The following is a 13,229-nucleotide window of genomic DNA, read 5'->3' as shown; positions in this document are numbered from 1 at the left end:
CAAAATTCACTACCTGGGCAAAGTCAGCTGTGCAAAGAGATTGAACTGTTTCGGTAGGCACCTGTTGGTGGGCCTCCGTGGTCCAGTTGGGGGTCTCTAGAATCTTCAAGGAGGTTCCTCACCTACCTCCTCTTTCCTGCACCGTATCTACCCCTCTCTCCCATTATTTTATCCCTACATATGGCAGTCGTCAAGAAACAGTCAGTTACTTGGACATCTTGTGTACTTACGAAGAAAAGAGAGGAAAGAACAAGTTTACAAAGCACCACGGCAAACCAAAAGTCATGATTGTAACAGTTTTATTCAAGTCTGTGTGTGCTCTGGTGGTGAGACCAGGCTGAGATCAGCCTTACGCTGTAATATGATAAGAGGTTTAGCCATTGAACCAAGCCTGCTTGGCATCCCTAGTTAACAATTTACAGTACCTTGAAAAAAAAAAAAAGCCAAAGAAAAGAACCTGATAAGTTTCCTTCAGGACTTTTCTATTTTTAAATATTGTTGACAAATTACAATAACTTAAATCCCAAAGCAAAATGGGAATTCAAGGACACAGGGTCAGCACACATGGACAGGACGCTGGAGCAGGGAAGGCCTGGGAATGAAAATTAGGAGCTACACACAAAGGAACAAGACCAGGGGGGTATGTGAACTTCCATTTTACCCAGACTCAAAGGCTCTAATGGGGAGGAAAATCCCAAAGAAAGGTTTTCTGTGAGTAAAATAAAACCCATCTCCAGCTCCTTTCCTTAACCTCCCTAGAAAATACTGATACAGTCTCAGACTAAATCTGTGTGTATGTGTGTGTGAACATGTGTGTGAGTGTGAGAGTGTGACTGTGTGAGCATGAGTGTGTGTGTTTAGCGTTGGTAGTAAGGAAGATTAGAGGAAGAAGTGGACAAGTTCATCACCTTCCTTCTTTGCCACAACTGGGTAACAAGGGCATGTGATCTGATACAATAAAAAGACAAAAGCCTGATTTCAAGTTCGCAAGAGGAGCTACAATAAGGCTTCCAAATTTGAGAGACCCAGAGGGATGTGGGTCAAAGCTGCGGTAAAGAGTGGTCAGTCATGGGGCACCTGTGGGCTGGAAAAAGAAGCGAGAGCCCACAGGCTTTTGGTGATCCTGGGAGAAGAGCTACGCAATTGACATATTCAACACCCCCTGAACAATCATCAAGAGGAAACGATGGAGAAGAAGTAGCAGGCGCAGAGAGGAGGTCAACTGAGCTCCAGGGAGATTGCAAGCCCTGTTGGGTGTCTCCAGTCTCAGAGGCTGGTGGTAGATTGGTCACAGGACAACTCCTCCTTGGATAGAGAACCATCTCAGAGCCATGGTGGACCTAAGCTAGGCTGACTTTACCCCAGAGTGTCTAAACAGTGGCCTAAAATGTGCTCAGGAGAAAACAAGAGATGACTTTGGAGCCAACAGATCAGCAACACTCCTTCCTAGCTGTGTGACCTTGGGCCTATAACCATCTGAGCCTCGGTTTCCACATTCTTAGCTGGAGGTAATATACTCCCACCCCACCCCCAGGGTAAGTGAGTCAAAAAGAAAGAAAAGAAAAGAAAAAATATACACTTTCAGGACAGCACCACTCATCTAGAAGAAATATAATGGTTTCACATAATTTATTATTAGTCCTCACACCCAGACCAGGATGAACCCATGCCTCATTCTGACAGTGATGAAGCAAAGAGCCATAGCCAGCATGGCCTCTGGAACTGGAGGGAAAGATAAATGATGAGAGTAAAATAAAGATGACAGAGAATAATAACAGTAGCGAAAAGGATACCGATGGAGGTGACGTGATGGCTGACATTATGAAGGTCACTGAGCGCCAGGCAGTAGAGTGCCTATGGAAGAGAGTAAAAATGCCTCTGTCCATTTTGGTCCTTTCTGGAACTGGGAAAACGGTTTATTCACTTCTTTGCAGGTTCAGAGATGTCCTAGAGTTTTCAGATGGAGACTTGAAAGCATCCTTCCCACTATAATCCCTTCCCTTTACACATGCCCTCCTCTAAGCGGCCTCAGGGTTTCAGAGAGGCTGACAGGCAGCTAGGGGACATCCAGGAAAAGTCACCCCAGCCACAGGGCCAAGGCTGAAAACTGCCCTCGGTGTCTCACTGCTGTTAAGTCAACACATTCCTATGCAGACACTTCCAGGGTCACCACCCAACTCAGAACCTGAAAGGAAGGAAGACCAGAAAAGATCCAAGCCTACCTCACAGGTCTGCCCTCAGCGTGTTCAGGTGAGGGGCAAACAGAGCTGAGGCCAGGATAAGGTGGGGCAATTCGCCTTGGATAAAATTTAAGGGGGTCACAAAAAACACCAAAACAACCCTCTGCTATCCCGATGAATCATATTTCAAAGCAGTACTTTCAAAAATTGAAATTAATGAAAAATTCATGATGAACATAAAATCAAAAAATTTTTTAAATGTCATATCTCTCAAAGCAAGTAGTTAGATGTGAAGGATTTCAGGAACACAGGCAACAGGTTATTGGACTGGCCAGAAAGTTTGTTCACATTTTCTGTATTTTATGGAAAAACCCTAACTAGCTTTTTGGCTAACCCAATACTTATGAAACTTGGTTTTACACTTCAGGAAGTGTAGAGAAAGACCACTATCTCTGTGGGGCCATCATCCACCAGGACCCCTCTAGGTAAACCAATCCGACCTCTGGGTTCTGATTTCCTGGACGTCCACCCAACACAATCAACAGGAAAGGCCTGTCTCTGAACCTCTGGCACTGTACTCTGGTGTCCGTCCTGAGACTCCTATCTAGTTGCCAGATTCACGCCTGCCCATCAGGCGGGAAAAACTAGATTGTGGGTGTTTGCAGGGAGGGTGGATCAGACCAGTCAGGAGGGAGACTGGGTCAGGGGAAAGGCAACTCTGTTTCCAAAAGAAACAAAGACAGGAGTAGACAAGCTCCTGGCTCTGCCAACAGCTGGGCCCTGAGACACCTCTCTATTTCCAGCTGTGGTCATGAGTGAAAGACCCAAAGCCAGGCCATGGGCGGGAGATGCAGAGAACCACAGCCAAGAAGAATCAGGAAGGACCAGTCCTACTGGCTCCAGATCATGGAGTAGCCCAACCTTCAGAAGAGGAAATCACAGCTCCCTGAGCAGCCTCTGGAGGCCAGGGTGCTCCCCTAGGGCCCAAGATCTGAAATGGACAAAGGAGGAGTGAAGCCTGTCAATAGTGCAGTGGGACAAATGGAAAATAAGCAAATGTGAGGCTCACCCAGGCCATAGGGCCAACTAGAAGCGCAGGGCCAGGTCAGGCTAATTAGACACCTACCCCCCCCCCCAACCCTGTTAATTAGCCTTAATCAGCCAGGACTCCAGTTTCTGCCTCCTGCCCTTCCAATGCCAGTGACTGCGGTGGTGGGTGCTGGGCAGCAAGGCCAGGGCAGAGCCAGGGAATGAGGCCTCCCTGGAAGCAGCAGAGGGTTTCCCCTTCTGATGTGGAGTTTTACTCATTTGAATTCCTGATCTAAGAAAATAATGATACGTCTGACCAAAGAGAGACATTTGGGAATGTGTTCCTCATAATAGCTGTGACTTGACAAGTAGGCATCTCAGGCCTGAAGCCAAGGAGAGAAGCAGGTGGTCTAGTCAGTCAAACCACACAAGTGCGCCAATATTTGACTTTCAAACACACACACACACACACACAGTCCTCCACAAAGGGAAGCAACCCAGCCAGGGGAGGCTTATCAGTGCTGGACCAGGGGCCCTGGGACCTACAGACTTTCAAGCTAGAAGGGTCTCGTGCTACAGGTGGGGAAGGCAGCATCACCCTGGGCTCACAGCTGGGCTCAGAGATCCAGAGAGAGGGAGAGACGTGTGTGACATCACACTAGTGGGTGGGTAGCTCTGATCACCAGTTTCCTGCCGCCCGTTCCCTTACAAGGCATCATGGGTGGCTTTCCCCCAACCCCCGTCCACAGTCTCCGGCAGAGACCTCGCAAGAGCCTGGCACTACAGAAGCAGCAGCACCTTCCCTCTCCCCGAAATTCTTTAAGAGACAACAGTGTTTCTGACCTGCCTTCACACACCTGAGTCAAAGAGGTGGGCTAAATGAGACAAGTGTGGAAATGGTCAAGGGTCTGCATTTACAGAGGGGCCTGCCACACCCGCATGGACATACCAACCCTGCAGGTACCACTCACAGCTGTCCTTTAATACCCGCTGCTCTGTACTTTGAAGAGTTAGGAATGCTCAAGATGGGGTTCCTTCCTTCTAGGGGAGGGGGCGGGAAGGAGTCTCCCACAGGGTGCTGTAAGCAAGAATGCTGACACGGTATCAGGCCTAGATGCTCTTGGGGTGACTTGTGTCCTGAGCACCTGTGGTCTAAGGGAAAAGCAGTCTTGTGATGAAGCCCCCACCATGACATGTGTCCCATGGGCTAGCAGACCCTTTCCTAAAGATAGTTTCAGGAAGTGGCCTGACTCCGGCCTCAAAACACATCAGACTCTGGGAAATGACTCAAAGAAACGAGAGGCCCTAAATCATCATTTTGGTGCTGCTTCCAGCTCCCTGTCTCCCACTTCCTGCTCCATAAGACACTCATGGTAGGATGATCAGCCTAACAACTTAAGTGGGGGAATTAGGAGTGATGCTTCTAAACACCAGGTGCCATATAAATACAGCAGAAGAGCACGTGCCTGACCACGGTCCCCATTAGTCATTAGGCCAACTCCAAATCTTGCCTCTTCCAGAAGCCAGAGGAAGTAGGCAAGTCCCCTAGAGGCAAAGGTGGTGGGGACCGCACCGTCAACTTCAGCAGTTTGTCCTGTGTGCTGGCCGGGAGCCATGGGCTTCTCGGACCTGCTCTGATGCACGCTTTTTTGCCCTTGTGAGGGGAGCAGGTGACAGCTGCTCTTACAGGAAGGAAACCTGAGAGGGACTAAGAGACAAGTCCAAGGTCAGACAGCAAAAGCAGAACAGAGAACAGAGCCAATGCCTTCAGTCCTAGAGCCGGGTGCCCAACTCAGCAATGGGTCCAAGCAGCTTATTAACTTCTCTTCACTTGGATCTTCATCTTTAAGCACTTCTCCTTCTCTGCTGCTACTGCTGCTAAGTTGCTTCTGTCGTGTCCGACTCTGTGCAACCCCACAGACGGCAACCCACCAGGCTCCCCCATCCCTGGGATTCTCCAGGCAAGAACACTGGAGTGGGCTGCCATTGCCTTCTCCGTTCCCCTTCTCTACCACCAAGTATATCAAAGGTAGAAGGCAAATAACGTACTTTTGTAAAGGTTAGGAGGAAGGGTTAGCCCTATCCTGAGTCATCCAAATGTCAGGTACCATCACCATCATCATCACAATAGACTCTCCCGATACTAAAGGATGTGAAGCTAAGAGCCTCCTTCAAAGCCTCTTAGACATAACATATGGAAATAACTGGGACATCTATTCAGCCCCTGGCAGTGACCTGGATCCTCAAGGACAGAGGACAATCCTATGTAGAATCAGTGGAACGAACTGAAGAAGCCAGAGGGGCAGAGAGCAGTATCTGTTTTCCATTACCATCTTCCATGAAGGAGCACCCGCCAAGAGCAGTGGAAAGTGTCTGAGGAAAGGGAAAAGGGGGGCAACCCAAACCTTATTCTATAGGATCCTATCCCACCCAAGCCTTGCCCCAGAGAGAGGGAGTGGCAGATGGGGGCCCCTCTGAGACCCAGTCTGAAGGAACTGAGATGGAAAGGCCTCCCGTCATCATGGAAGCCCACAGAAGCATCTTCGTAATAACCCTGCTTCTGCCTCTTGTAGGTATAGCTCCTCCCACAGTAGAACCCCCACCTTCCCTTGTCATCCCCTAGGTGGATGAGGAGGAGATGGGTTCCAGCTGTCACCCAGTGGCAAGGGTTTACTCTAGACAAAACGACAAAAACCAGAAAATAAGCAAAGACTCCTTGCCTCATTCCAGAGCGCTGGCCAGAGCCAGGGTGTTCTGGACTACACTGTAGGCTGCACCCACCAGAAGACCAGAGACTGGGGCCAAGGGTTTAGAGATGTGAAGGTGGCTTAGGGCCTGGGGCCATGGAGAGCCCTCAGAAAGGGCACAGGCCATCTGAGAATGAAGAGCAGTCACTTGGTTGGCTGAGCTGATGGGATTCAAGTACCCCGCCCCCCCCAGCCAAGGAGTGGGGTCGGGGGCAAAAATCATCTCCTTTGGACTGTCTTCGCTGAACAAAGAAACAGAGAGAAAGGAGACGCAACAGTAGAACCCTGGGCAACAGAACCAACAGTGCCTCCCCGCCCAAAAGTAGGTGGGGCCCTTGAACCTAAGTGCCTGCCAGTGGGCTTGTAAAACAAGGAACAACTTGAAAACCAAGGTCACTCATTTTGCCATCCTCAGGGCAGGACTTCTAGCATAGTCACAGAGAGAGCAGTGACCAAATCCATCACTTGTGCCAACATCGCTGCTCTCCTGTCCTGCACCCGGGCAGCAAACGCAAGGAACCTGCAGGCGGGCCTCCAAAGCCTGCAGAGAAACAGCCAGGATAAACGACGGGGGAGTGACACAGAGAGTCTTGGGTCGGGAGGAGCGTGAACTAAGGACTCCTGTCGTTATCCCCACTCAAAGACAACTGTTCACACTAGCCTTGGGAGCCTGAGGGTAAGAGGAAGGGAGGAGACCCATGTGAGAAAGCTCCAGAAGCTCAACATTCAAGCCAAGGAAATGAATTCCAGAAAAGCCAGGATTGGCCTCTGTTCCTTCCTATCCAACTCACAGTCTGGGGCCCAGCAGCAGGGGCTACCTGTGCACAGAGACCAGAAGCCCTGGTCGGTCTCCAACACTCGGACTTGAAGATGAGGGTACATGAGGGGCTCACAGGGCACCTTACAGATATCGTCACCCACCACATCCATTCACATAAGGAACTAAGGGCTCGTTTGACTTTATGGGCATTGCAGAATGATGACAGGCAAGCAGGAAGCCCCATGGCTCCAACTCCCAGTGTCTAGGACCCGATTCTACATGCTATTCTGTGCATGGTAGAGATACCTCCCCACCAAACATGTAACCCCAGATCCACTAATTCCAGGGACTGGAGGGCAGATCAAGGCAAGGGAAGACACATACAGATCAGATGACAAAAGGGGCAAACACAGGAACTTTGTCTCTGGTTTCAGAACTGACACCAGAGATTGAGCCTCCCCAGGCAATTCCTGGGATGAGTGCATATTTGATTCAGAACCGGGTCTGACCACGTCTGGACCCCCAGGCAGGAGATGGGTGCTGTCAACATGTGCTGGTTTCTGCCCTTCTTTGAGTGTTTATAAAAGAAACGAGGACAGACAGACTCTGTGACCCTCTTTACTGCAACTCGACTGTATTTCCTAACTCCCTCCTCCTTCCAGTTCTCACGAAGGCAGGTCCCGTACCACTGGGAGGCTCAAATAAAGAAGTGGGGTGCACGGAAGTGCAGCAGGCGGTCCCAGCTCCCTCAATTCCTGTGCCCAACGAGGGGGCACTCTGCCTTTCGTTCTCCAGCCGGCACCATAGGGCTTAGGACGCAGAAAAGCTCACATCTCATACCAAACGAGATTCTCATTCATGAGTGTCGGGAAAGCACATGGAAGAGGAGCAAAATCAATCAGAGAACATCCAGTACTGGGTGTGTGGGAAGGCTGAACTCAGGGCTAACAGAGGGACCCCAGGAGGGCACCCCCTGGGGGCTGAAGAGAGGGAGCAGCAGGCAGATTCGGCTGAGTGACTCTGCAGAGTCACCCTGAAGGCGAGAAGACTGTGGAGGGTGGGGGACATGCACGCACCCCTCCCTCCCCCACACAGCCAGAGCTGATGGCCACAACCCCTCCAGCGGACCTAGGGAGAAGGGCCCTGCAGGGTGAGAAGCCCTCTGAAGGGGCCCTGCTTCCATCCCTTCCATCTTCAAAGTGCATTATCAGTGCAAGAAGTAGGGCGGGAGGCTCAGGGGGGTCCAATTCTGAGAAAGGGCTGTGCCAGCCAGCTCCCCTCCCCGTCTCCTCCTGCGTCCCCCCTTGCCCACCCTCAACCCTTTGCGTGCTAAGACCAGAACTCTTGCTGGATCTCATAAGGGGCAGGCCTGTGTGTGTTCAGTTCAGCTCTGCACAGCGGCACAGTGCTGTCCTGACTCTGGCCCTCCGCATCCAGGTCCAGAAGCGTCCGCTCGGTGGGTGGCAGCGGCCCCGCCTGGAAGGGGAGCAGAGCTGGCAGGCCTGGCCGGTCCTCCACGGTGCTGCTGCTGCTGGCCAAGCAGGAGTCCAGGTTGCTGGGTGTCTCTGTGCTGGAGCTGTTGGCTGGGGAGGCGCTACGGGCGTGGCTGGGGGACACAAACCACCATGGGTCCAGCCGTTGCCGGTTGGCCGAAGGACGTGGCCGAGGCAGAAACTCCAGGGTCTTGGGTCTCTCCAAGGTAGAGTCCTGCTGGGTGTTCCAGCGCCTTGGGGTCGGGGGAAAGACCACATTGGGGTCAGGGAGACGGGGGAATTCACCTGGGTCTCGGCTGGGGCTGGGGGTTTTCAACATTCCTGGTCCAAGAGACAAAGGGAGAGGTATCAGATGACAGACCACACACACCACTTACTCCCGGCCCCAACCGCCACCACCCCCCACCCTGCCCCACAGACCATGGCCCTGACCACCTAGGATAACTTGAGAAATGAGCACCTACTCTGTGTCATGCAGTGTGTTGGCTGGCACTGGGGTGTAACAGTGAACTACAGACCATATCCAGGGTACAGACCATGGTCCCTGTATCTTATAATAATGGGACACATGAGGTCATATCTGTAATGAAACAACTTAAGGAAATGTCTTTCATTCTCAGTTCATCCACTTAATAAACATGTGACAAGAACAAGGGCTTCCCAGGTGGCGCTCATTGTAAAGAACCCGCCTGCCAATGCAGGAGACATAAGACACAGGTTCAATCCCTGGGTCAGGAAGATCCCCTGGAGGAGGGCATGGCAACCCCCTCCAGTATTCTTGCCTGGAGAATCCCGTGGGCAGAGGAGCCTGGTGTGCTATGGTCCATACAGTTGCACAGAGTCAGACATGACTGAAGCGACTTAGCATGCTCGACAAGGATAAAGCAGGTATCAGAAACCTGCTGCTGCTGCTGCTGCTGCCAAGTCGCTTCAGTCGTGTCCAACTCTGTGTGACCCCACAGACGGCAGCCCACCAGGCTCCCCCGTCCCTGGGATTCTCCAGGCAAGAACACTGGAGTGGGTTGCCATTGCCTTCTCCAATGCATCAGAAACCTAAAGACTAGTAATCTGGGGGTCTCTTTTTCCAAAGAGGCCACCTGTATGATTTTAACAAAAAAATCTGAGCAGGAGAAGGGAAAGCTGAATAGTAAAGTACGGCTGTCACTCATATTCGAGTCTCACTGAAAGGGTATTGCCACGCCATCCTCTCCTATGGGATTTCAGGTAGTTTTTATGTCAGATTGAGGTCTTCTAGGGAGCAAGGGATGGGGCGGGAGTGAGAGTGTATGCTCAGGTGTCTCAGATGTCAGCCAGAGAAGGACAGGGTGTGCAGCGGTACAGCAGTTCACCTGGACGCATCTCCACGTCTGAGAGTCAGGTGTGAGTAAGGGATGAGCGATGTAGGGTGTGATGCCCGGCTGGAAGCCTGCCTTACGAGTGTGTCTGTACTCATGGTCTGTACTCACTCTGTAATGACAGGCAAGAGCTGAGCTACGTGGCAGAAAATACCCTCCTGTGTGTGGCCAGATTCCTCCCTGTAATTGCAGTCTTCTTTCCAGGGAACAAACAGAGCTGGCCTCCTACCCTTGATGCGCCCTGAAAGTACTGGCCTGTACACTCCCAGATCTGGGGCCTGAGCATCTCACAGGAGTCCCGGTGGGATTCTCCCCAGATCCTGCCTGTCTGCTTCCCCTCTTCAGGGAAGGCCCCCCTGAGGCACAGGACAGACAGACGTCAGTCCCCTCCGGCGGCCCAGAGCAGCCTGTCTCAACTGGCTGAGTCAGAGGAGGAACTTGAGGTCGGCCTGATATCTCCACTTCTGGGAGAGAGGCCCCAAGGCGGGAAAGAGGAAGGAGGAAGGAGGAGGAGGAGGAGGAGGAGGAGGGCAGGTCTCACCTGCTCCAGGGCTGGGACTCAGCCCATTGCTGGAGGAGGGGCTCCTGCTGGCTGGAGGGGCAGCCGGCTTGAGGGCCCCGTCGGAAGGAGTCCGCCGGTGGGCGCTGGGCTGCGCGGGGGCCGTGAGGGTGACGTGGGTGGGGGTCAGGGACTGCTTTGGGTCTCGTTTGAAGCGCTCCACTCGGACGTTGACCAGGGGGTTGCGGGTGCAGGGGCTCAGGGCCGGGGCCTCCACGGGGCTGACGGGCATCTCATACACCACGATCTCATCGCTGTCGGATCTCAGCAGGGAGCGAGTGGAGTTGCACTCGGAGATGGAGGAGAGAGACAGCAGCGTCAGCGAGGTGGAGGGGTCTCCTAGCAACAGCACGGGCTCCTCCTTCTTGAAGAGCTTCCGGGATGGGGGGCTGGTGCTCCGGCGGGGCCGGCTGGCTCTCAGGAAGAGCCCCTCGCGCCTCTTCTTCTCCTCCCGGGCTGGTGGCTCGGGCTCCTCCGGGGGCAGCAGCTGGCACTTGCCAGCTTCCAGCAGGTCAAACCCGAGGCCCGTGGCAGCGAGGACGGCCCCGCAGCCGAGCAGAGCCACCTCGCAGCGGCGGTGGTTGGGGCCGCCCCGCTTGAGGCTGTTGGTTGGCGTCAGCTGAGGGGTACTGGTGGCTGAGTTGACCGGGGTGGGCTCCTCGTGACCACCGTCGCTGAGGGGGCCATCCCCATCTTCCCCGCGAGGGAATGGGATACAGAGGTAGGACTGGCTGGGTGACGGCGGGAGACGACTCTCCCCACTCCGTGGGCCTTCGCTGTCCTCATCCTCTGCGGAGATGAGAGAAGTGGAGGGGGAACAGAAGATGGGAACAAGGCTGCAGGAATAAAAATCTGGTCCTTCTCCCCAACCCCAGGTCCCTGGCTTAGTGCTAGGGATCCAGGGGTTGAATAGTCAGGGGTGCAGGACCAGGAACCAATAGGACTTCACACTCAACAGTGACAACATGGGGAAGTCGCTCTCTCTCCCAAAGCCTGTTTTCCCATTTGCAGAAAAGGGGATCTGCCAATTTGCTTCTTCTGTCATAGTAGTGCCATGTCAGTTTCCCAGAACAGGTACATCCTTAATTATTTTACAAGTTGAAACTGGAAGGGAATGGGAAGGGAGTTCAAAAGGGAGGGAATTATATGTACATGTATAGCTGATTCATTTTGCTGTGCAGTAGGAACTAACACTGGGCTTCCCTAGTAGCTCAGATGATAAGGCATCTGCCTGAAATGCGGGAGACCCCAGTTCGATCCCTGGGTTGGGAAGGCCCCCTGGAGAAGGAAATGGCAATCCACTCCAGTATTCTTGCCTGGAGAATCCCATGGACAGAGGAGCCTTGTGGGCTCCATGGGGTCGTAAAGAGTCGGACACCACTGAGCGACTCACACACACACAGGAACGAACACAACATTGTAAAGCAACTATACTCCAATAAAAATTAATTTAAAAAAAAATGGGAAGGGACCTTGACTTTCTAGAATTGACAGCCTACAGACTTGTTTTAAGACCCATTTCCTGCAAAGGATTAGAATCCTCGGCATGGATGAAGGCCAGTCTACTCTATGGACTGACTGATTATGACCTTGGAATTCTAGAGCAAGGAGTACTTTCTGAGAGACAGCCTGGAGAAGGCCTTACACATTTAGTAATCACAGGGCAAGAAGCACTGGAAGAGCTTCCTTGGAGGAACACTGGGGTTCTATTGCCATCTCCCATTCTATGGACTCCCCACGTTAAAATACAAGGAAGCAGACCCAGGAAAGGCCCGTGCCTGATTCCACGCCTCCCCCTGCCTCAATGCCCTAAGGAGACTATAACCAGCCCCTTGGGACAGGAGGTCAAGGGTAGATTCCACGGCAGCGGTGGTGATGTGGAAATATTCCCTGTAATGGGAGTAGAGCAAACAGAGGGAATAGGGTGCGGGACCAAGAGTTGAGGAAAAGAGGAAACAGCCCCACGAAGCAGTGCTAGAGGTCTTGAAAGAGTCTAAGAAGCTTGGCCACGAGTTCCCTGAGGGATCGGGAGGGAGTTAAGACAAAGGCAATGCTTACCCATCTCCATAAGGCTGGTGAACCCTGGCAGGGCTGGACTACTCCTCGGGCCCTTCCCCAGGTTGGGGGCACTGGACGACCACTGTTTGTATCCATCTACCAGGGACTTGAGGCTGAACAAGAGGAAATGATGAAACTGTCAGAACGGATTACTCCCTTTACCCTCAGCTCCATGGGCCTCTCCCCATGTGCTTCATTACAGCAAAGCCCAAGAGCCTCAGGGTACAGGCAACAAAGCTTACTGAGCCCACCTGCTTCTTTAACAGAAGTGCACATGCTCTAGGGCCAGAAAAGCAGAGGCATGACACACCCCTGCACATGCTGCCATGGAGCTGTGGGAAGACCTCCTGGGCAGGCTGGCGAGAGAACAGAAGGAATGAGGACTGCCCGGCCCTGGCCAGGGTCTTGCCTAAGCCCAACTTAAGGGAAAGGCCAAGACTCCACAGACACTGACTCGAATACAACACACCGGTGACATTAGAAAGACTGCAGTGCTGAGATGGGCAGTGCAAGGCAAGCACTGGGCGATGAGCTCACAGCGATGGGCCAGGCCACGCCACTCACACCACTTCTCAACTTCTCCTTCCAAGCCTCCAGCATGCTTAGGCAACTTCCAAAGCCATCCATGTTTCAAATACAAAAATCGACTGACAAAAGCTGTGTCAACCCAGTGCACTTTGGGACAGACCTATGTGGGTAGTACATAAGGCTGGACTCGAACCCTCGGCCTGTCTGGGAACGGAGAGGAAAAGGACAGGAGCTGGCTTTCAAATCCCTGTTAGCAGCTCCCAGTGGCAAGTCAGTAATTCCAAGGATACACACTGGGTACCCCGCCAACCCTCTTACAGGACAGGGCATCAGAGGCCCACAAGCACTGGTCTTTTTCCTAAAGAACAGTGAAGGAGGCCTGAGGAATCTGTGGGCTATGATTGCCAAGGAGATACTGGGATTATAACCAGGGGCAGCTCTCATTTTAGGACTAGAAAGAGCCATTCAACTAAAGCCCACTCTTCCCAGCCCATCTCCAGGGAGGGAGAAGGACCAGCTT

General features: G+C 52.6%; 1 protein-coding gene across 2 annotated transcripts in view; it reads right to left on the bottom strand.

The window, feature by feature from the left end:
* Positions 1-282: 282 nt before the first annotated feature.
* Positions 283-13,229, bottom strand: part of MAP3K9 (mitogen-activated protein kinase kinase kinase 9) — an 88,076-nt gene continuing 75,129 nt past the window's right edge. For both annotated transcript variants that reach the window (XM_025295272.3, XM_025295273.3), the window contains 3 exons: positions 12,182-12,294; positions 10,106-10,912; positions 283-8,530 (listed from right to left, as the gene is read on the bottom strand). In XM_025295272.3, coding sequence (XP_025151057.2) covers positions 8,046-8,530; positions 10,106-10,912; positions 12,182-12,294 — 1,405 coding nt within the window. In that variant the 3' untranslated portion in view covers positions 283-8,045. The remainder of the gene's footprint in view (positions 8,531-10,105; positions 10,913-12,181; positions 12,295-13,229) is intronic.

Source organism: Bubalus bubalis, chromosome 11, assembly GCF_019923935.1.
Source record: "Bubalus bubalis isolate 160015118507 breed Murrah chromosome 11, NDDB_SH_1, whole genome shotgun sequence".
NCBI classification, from domain to species: Eukaryota; Metazoa; Chordata; class Mammalia; order Artiodactyla; family Bovidae; genus Bubalus; species Bubalus bubalis.
The sequence above is the reverse complement of the archived record's forward strand: the minus strand, read 5'-3'. Positions and strand labels throughout refer to the sequence as shown.